General features: G+C 35.3%; 1 protein-coding gene across 1 annotated transcript; it reads left to right on the forward strand.

Moving 5' to 3' along the window:
* The first annotated feature begins 236 nt into the window (after positions 1 to 236).
* On the forward strand, positions 237 to 6,155 carry ND-75 (NADH dehydrogenase (ubiquinone) 75 kDa subunit). The gene is made up of 15 exons (XM_090160076.1): positions 237 to 346; positions 609 to 798; positions 870 to 1,054; positions 1,111 to 1,192; positions 1,255 to 1,583; positions 2,101 to 2,200; positions 2,261 to 2,410; positions 2,975 to 3,034; positions 3,093 to 3,178; positions 3,252 to 3,447; positions 3,506 to 3,568; positions 3,629 to 3,784; positions 4,735 to 5,064; positions 5,646 to 5,780; positions 5,856 to 6,155. The coding sequence occupies exons 2-15, from the start codon at positions 613 to 615 to the stop codon at positions 6,003 to 6,005; spliced, it is 2,208 nt and encodes a 735-aa protein (XP_090016202.1). The 5' UTR covers positions 237 to 346; positions 609 to 612; the 3' UTR covers positions 6,006 to 6,155.
* The last annotated feature ends 803 nt before the right edge of the window (positions 6,156 to 6,958 follow it).

The following is a 6,958-nucleotide window of genomic DNA, read 5'->3' on the forward strand; positions in this document are numbered from 1 at the left end:
AACCGTTAGTGAAAAAATAGAGCTAGTGGCATACTTATGAGTAATTATGTTACATATGCACACAGTGATAGTTGAACATAATTCTGGAGGCGCTTCAAAGCTGCGGCTGATGTACTAGTCTTCAGATTTAGGCCGTGTCAAAATATCGGTAAAAGAAAAGTGAGTACCCTTAAATTCTTGGTCCATGGTCTATTTAAAGGCTGTATTGTGCTTTCAAATTTCCCGGCAAATGACAGACTGAAGATGTCCCACCAGAGGTCATTGAGGTCGAGATGACCTTGTACGTCATTTAGCCTACTCTTGATAGGCAAAATAGAAGTTGGGTTCGTGCCGTGTCAGTTAAAAGGTAAATAAATCTTAGAATTAGAGTATTATTATTGAAATTTTTATATTTTTGAAAATGTAAGTCAATGTATTAAATGTCAAAGGCGAAGTGTTATTACTGGTTCTTACTGGGAACATTTAAGTCATATAACTCTTAAGCCTTTGTATTAGGATCCAAGGACCACCATATTCAGATTCCTACTTTTCCATAACCCATGCTCAGCCTGCGGCACTGGGTATTCTTGTTGTTTTTAATAAAGTTTTGATAAGAAATTTACAATCAGAAACATGTTTCGGATCACTATAAAGAAGGCTCTGACTAGTCCTTTGACTGGCAGTCCAATTCGAGCTGCCGGTGCTGTTCAACCTGTTAATAATCGAGCAAATACCACAGTGGCTAAAGCACCAGAGAAAATTGAAGTATTCATAGATGATACACCGGTATTGGTTGAACCTGGAACAACAGTTCTTCAAGTATGGATTTAGCTTTTTGTTTAACTTTGTCACTTGATATAATTTTGAAATATATCTTTGTTTCTGTTAAGGCAGCTGCATTGGCTGGGGTAGAGATCCCCAGATTTTGTTATCATGAAAGACTATCCGTAGCTGGTAATTGCAGAATGTGTTTGGTGGAAGTTGAAAAGGCTGCGAAGCCTGTAGCAGCGTGTGCAATGCCAGTTATGAAGGGATGGAAAATTAAAACGAACTCAGAAATGACTCGAAAAGCAAGGTTGTTTAGTTTAAATATTTTTTTAATTCATTGAATTGACTGTAAATCATCATTAGAGAGGGAGTCATGGAGTTTTTACTCATGAATCACCCATTAGACTGCCCTATTTGCGATCAAGGAGGAGAATGCGATTTGCAAGTACATGACTTTGAAATAATACTCTTTTTCTCAAAGAGTTATGTTTCTATTTGGTTTTGTAGGATCAATCAATGGCATTTGGAAGCGATCGTTCTCGGTTTGAAGATGTTAATTTCAGTGGTAAAAGGGCTGTTGAAGATAAAGACATCGGGCCTTTAGTTAAAACAATTATGACAAGATGCATTCATTGCACACGCTGTATTCGCTTCGGGAGTGAAGTAGCTGGTGTTGATGACCTTGGAACCACTGGACGAGGCAGTGACATGCAAGTTGGAACTTACGTCGAAAAAATGTTGATGTCAGAGCTGAGTGGAAATATCATTGACTTGTGCCCGGTTGGGGCTTTAACATCTAAACCGTACGCATTCACAGCTAGACCCTGGGAAACTCGGTTCGTTTCAATTTATTGATTGTTGAACATGTAATATGTATATCTCAAGTCATTTAAAAAGGAATTTTTGGTTATAACTATGGTTATCAACTAGGGGTGTGCGAGTCCTGTTTATTGGGTTTCGAGTCGAGTCTTGAGTTCTTGAAAATTGGGCTCATTCAAGACTCTAGTCCTTAAGTCTTGAAAAATGGTTTTGAGCCCAATTAGAGTCCCTATTTATCCCTAAGTGGTTTAAATAATGAAAACCAGTATAATTTTTAAACTAATAAATGATAATTGATAATTTTAGACAATTTAATTGCCTACTTTAAAAATTATCAGTTAAGCTCCATCAATTAGATCCAAATTTTGGAATGAAGGTTTTCATTTAAAAATTTGTGTCCAGTTTGGGTAATTTCTCAGCCTTGGTAAAGTATTTAGGTACTCGTTTGGGTTCTAGAAATAGCTATTTCGAGTACTTCGCACACCTCTATTAATAACCTCTCATTAATAATTATAAATGATAAATCTTTTCTAGTAAAACTGAAAGTGTGGATGTGTTGGATGCTGTTGGAAGTAATATTGTGGTCAGTCACCGAACTGGGGAGGTTTTGAGGGTTTTGCCACGAATGAATGAAGTACGCTTTAATTAATAACTGCACATCTTTACAATTGTTTATTTTTTGATTGTTTTGAAGGAAATCAACGAAGAATGGTTGTCTGACAAAAGTCGGTTCGCATGTGACGGATTGAAACGCCAGAGACTTACTAACCCAATGAGAAAAAACAAAAATGGAGAACTTGAAGTTTGCGATTGGGAAGATGCTTTATTAACTGTGGCTCATAGAGTAAAATAAAACTTTAAACTTTCTATAACAAGAGCAGAAGTATATAATTACCTTCTTGGGGAAGTATGAAAACAGTCAAATTGAGTAACAATTGAGCTCCAGTGTGGAAGAGAAGTAATGCTATTATTACACTGTAACGTAATCTTACACAATAGTAAGTGTAGCTTACACTTTTGTTGATTTAGTTCCAATCAAAGCTCTGACGCAACTAAATAATTAACATATTAAATTTTTTAAAAGTGCATAAATTTTGTTATAAGCTACTTAAGAGTTTTTTTTTTTGGATTTTATCTAGTTACCCTTTTAAATTTTGTAAATATATAGGTTCTGTTTGTGACCGTTATTTGAACCATCGGCCTGACTACAATGCGCAACGGCGCCATGAGATAGGCACTTAAAACAACTGTACTTATTGCTAATTCTATCTTCAGAGCTTTTATTCTGTAATTAATTTGTTGTTTGTGATGTATAACAAAGCGGGTATTGGATCTTTCATACTTACCTCAAAAAGGGCTTTATAGAATTCTGTCAAAGGTCATTACTACTAATTCCTTTTATTTTTAGCTTGTAAATACAAATGGTTCAGAAATTGCGGCTATTGCTGGAGGACTTGTTGATGCTGAAGTAAGCCTTTTTATTGCTAATTTTAAATAATTTAAATGATCCCATTGAAATTTTTCAGAGTTTAGTTGCGTTAAAAGATTTGTTAAATCGTAATGGAAGTGAAGGATTATGTACAGAAGAAATTTTTCCAATGGATGGATCTGGGTAAATTTTTATACGAACATGGTGTGTGTATTGAATATAAATATTAAATTTAATGTAATTCTTTATATTCCAGAACGGATTTCAGATCCAACTACATTATGAATTCAAAAATAAGTGGAGTTGAAGAGGCTGATTTAATTCTTCTAGTCGGTACCAATCCCAGATTTGAAGCTCCACTCTTTAATGCCCGTATTCGAAAAGCTTTCATTCATAATGAGTTAGACGTGGCCTTGATCGGCACTCCCATTGACTTGCGCTATGATTATGAAGTAATTAATTTCTGAGAGCTGCAATTTGGTAACCGAAATAATGGTTGTTATACTTCAGCATTTAGGAGAATCGCCTTCCATTTTGAAGGATATTGCTTCTGGACAGCACGAATTTAGCAAAGTAAATTCAAATTCATAAAATTTTAATATTTTACAGTGAAAAAAATTGTTCTTATTATAGCGCTTAGCCAATGCCAAAAATCCACTCATAGTTGTGGGAAGCGTGATTCTTCAACGAGGTGATGGGGCATCTATTTACAGTGCAGTTAATCAATTGGCACAGAAACTAAGGGCTAGTCGTTCTGACAACTGGCGAATTTTGAATATTCTACATAGAGTAAGTATTGATAGATTTTCTGATTAGCGCAATTCTGGTGATTTATGTAATTAACTGAGTGAAGCCAGATTAGACTATTAATTCCTTTTTGTCTGCTTGTGTTAGTAATAAATTTTGGAGGCGCAACTGTAGATTAGTCTGATAATTTTGAAATCGTAACTTTATTAAGGATGCACTGATATGGGTACAGGCGATATATCAGCTATTCATGGCCGATATATCTGCTGATATTAACAAAGTCATCAATCATAACAGTAGTGTATATGATTAAAATCATTGTAAAAGACGGTTTTTTTCTTTAAAAAAGTTTGCAAGAGCATATCTGAATATGTTTCTTTTCATTTTACGTGATACATATTTTCTATCACAAATTGAATATCGTTGTTTTTATTTGTTTACACTCATAACCCCGTGTCTAAAAAAAGGTAGGATCTATAGCTTATGAAGTTAGTTAATCGAGAATTTTCGTATTTTTAAATGTTTTTCTAAAAATATTTTTCTATCGGCCAATAACGGCTTAACCAAAGCTGATATTGGCCGATACTGGTATTAGAAAAATATTCCGATATATCTGTGCATCCTTAAACTGTAGATCAATTGATACACATTTGCAATATTATATTATATATATTTTGGTGTTATTCTAAACAGAAGGGTTTCGTAGAACCGCCTTCCCATCTGCATTTTATTCCTAACAGTGATTTCCAGAAGAATAAACAAATTAAACATGCAAGTGTAATCTTTCCCACTTTTTCTCGGTAAGGTGGGAAAACACTTTGTTAAGATTGGATTATCTCTCTGTGCAGGCTGAGATTATCTTCTGGCAATCATGAAAACTGAGTAGACTATAGTTGTGGATTCATATTCTTTGTTAACTTGAATAATAAATGTATATATTCTTGGTATGGTAGATTCAATTAATTCCTTGTCTTTTTCCTTATATTTGGCAGGTTGCCAGTCAAGTTGCGGCTCTGGATGTGGGATATAAACCTGGTGTGGAACACATCCGCAACAACCCACCTAAATTGTTGTATTTGTTGGATGCCGATGAGGAGTGTATCACCAGAGCTGATTTGCCCCCAGATTGCTTCGTTGTTTATCAAGGTCATCACGGTGACAAAGGAGCGGAAATGGCTGATGTTGTGTTACCAGGATTTGCTTATACGGAGAAACAAGGCACTTATGTAAATACAGAAGGACGGGCGCAACAAACATTCGTTGCAATTACGGGACCTGGCTTGTCAAGGGAAGACTGGAAAATTATCAGAGCCCTTTCTGAAGTAATTATATATACTAACCGGGTTAAGTGTGGCAAGTGACATAATGATATTAGTTAACAGTTTTGGGGCAGAGTAATTACACAACTGTAAGTTTCATAACAAGTAACTCTTAATCACCGAATTATTGCATTAGAAAAATACTTTGGGGGTTGGTTTGATAGTGATATATATATGGGCCAAAATGAATTTCAGATTTGAGAATGATGTTAGGATGCAATAACTCATCATTATTTAACAAATACAAGATTAATGTTTAGGTTTGGAAGGGTTTCAATTTTTGATAAGTCATGGCTGCTGAGATATCTAGAGATATCTCAAGCAACAAAACTTGGCAATTAAAAAAATTATTAATAATTTCCTAAAAATAGCTTAGTTTTTCCACAATTTGTTGGTTATTTTTAAATCTCCGAGATTGGTCATTGTTGTAACCATGGAAAAGACTGGTAGTACAAAAATTAGCATGGTAACCATGAAAAAGACTGATAATACAAAAATTAGCCGTATGGGATTTGCATATGTTTCTTAGAAAACTTTGAACACTTAACTCTTAACTATATTTGCCAAATTATTTTTTTATTTAGTTTGCTGGCACAATTCTTCCCTATGACACATTAGATGATGTTAGGGATAGAATGAATGAAATTGCGCCTCATTTAACAAGGTACGGCACTGTTGAAGAAGCTAACTACTTTGCTCAGAGTTCAGAGTTATTTAAGGTAGGTTACTTGGAATGATTAATTTTTGAAATCACCCTGTACAATCTTTCTTATTTCAAATGTTTATTTTCAAAGAACATTCAATTACAATTCAGCGGTGAGCCCTTACAGCCCCAATTACTTGAGTTACAAGATTTCTACATGACTGATTCGATAAGCCGTGCTTCTCCGACAATGGCTAAATGCGTTCAAGCAGTCAAAAAACAGGCTCAAAAGGAAGCCTAAGAAAGTTATAATCTATTATATTTTCCTCCAATCAAAGTTCAGTGTATTTGTACAGTTAGGATAGGAAATAGTGTACATATTTTTAATTTAATTTAAAACCGAGTGATTTCTTTTTTAAGTTAAAAATAAATAACTTGGTTGTAAAGGAAATTTTTTTTAACTATACAATAAGCTTATTGCGCCCCGTCATAGTGACTAGCGGCTGACAGCAAATAAAAAAGATGTTTTTGTAACATTAAGATGAATTCGAATTCTGATAGCTTTCTGATTGACACTTTTGTAAATAAGCCTTTACCCTTTTTCCGGCACGTGACCTCCGAAAAATCGGCCTCCAGCGTCGCTTCCATAGTCCTATTATGGCCATTTTTGATGACGCGCTTTTGCACGAACAGCTCATCATCAAAGTTGGCCGTAGTCTTATCTTTAGTTGGTTACCATGGTAACAATGTAGCTCATTTTTTCGGTGTTCCGGCAGGAAGTGGGTAAACGCTATTGACTACGCGTGAGGCCGTGATTTCGAATCTAGGATACGAGGTTTATATAATCTTTGACACGACAGACTCCTACATTTTTAGTTAATTACCCATACCTAGAAATGTGCATGATACTTGGTTACAGCAAATCGTTCGATCGAATACCAAAGCGAATATTCGGTTCGTCCATTCGTATAGACCTTGAAAACTTCTGCGACTTTCAAATACTCGAATATTCCTAAATGGCGGTAGAAAATATTGGATATTTCAAATAGTGGGCAGAACTGTTCGAATAACCGCAGTTGGTGTCTTTACTTTTGACTTTCAGGACCATAAAAAGAGAACGCGATGGATAGTGACGCATGTTGCGGCGTTGCACAGTCGACTGTAACGTTCTCTTCGGTTTTCCCTTTCATAAAAACTTGTTGAGGTTAACGGTAATAGTTAGTGTAGGGATCGCGTGGCATGCAGAGCTTGCCA

This window comes from Leiobunum rupestre, chromosome 10 (genome assembly GCF_980474605.1).
Source record: "Leiobunum rupestre chromosome 10, qqLeiRupe1.1.hap1, whole genome shotgun sequence".
NCBI classification, from domain to species: Eukaryota; Metazoa; Arthropoda; class Arachnida; order Opiliones; family Sclerosomatidae; genus Leiobunum; species Leiobunum rupestre.

Bases quoted from the DNA above. Each gene is read 5' to 3' on its own strand.
- ND-75 (XM_090160076.1), top strand. From the start codon at position 613: ATGTTTCGGATCACTATAAAGAAGGCTCTGACTAGTCCTTTGACTGGC. The intron at 799-869 runs GTATGGATTTAG...GTTTCTGTTAAG, and splicing joins CTGGAACAACAGTTCTTCAA to GCAGCTGCATTGGCTGGGGT. The intron at 1,584-2,100 runs GTTCGTTTCAAT...AATCTTTTCTAG, and splicing joins GCTAGACCCTGGGAAACTCG to TAAAACTGAAAGTGTGGATG.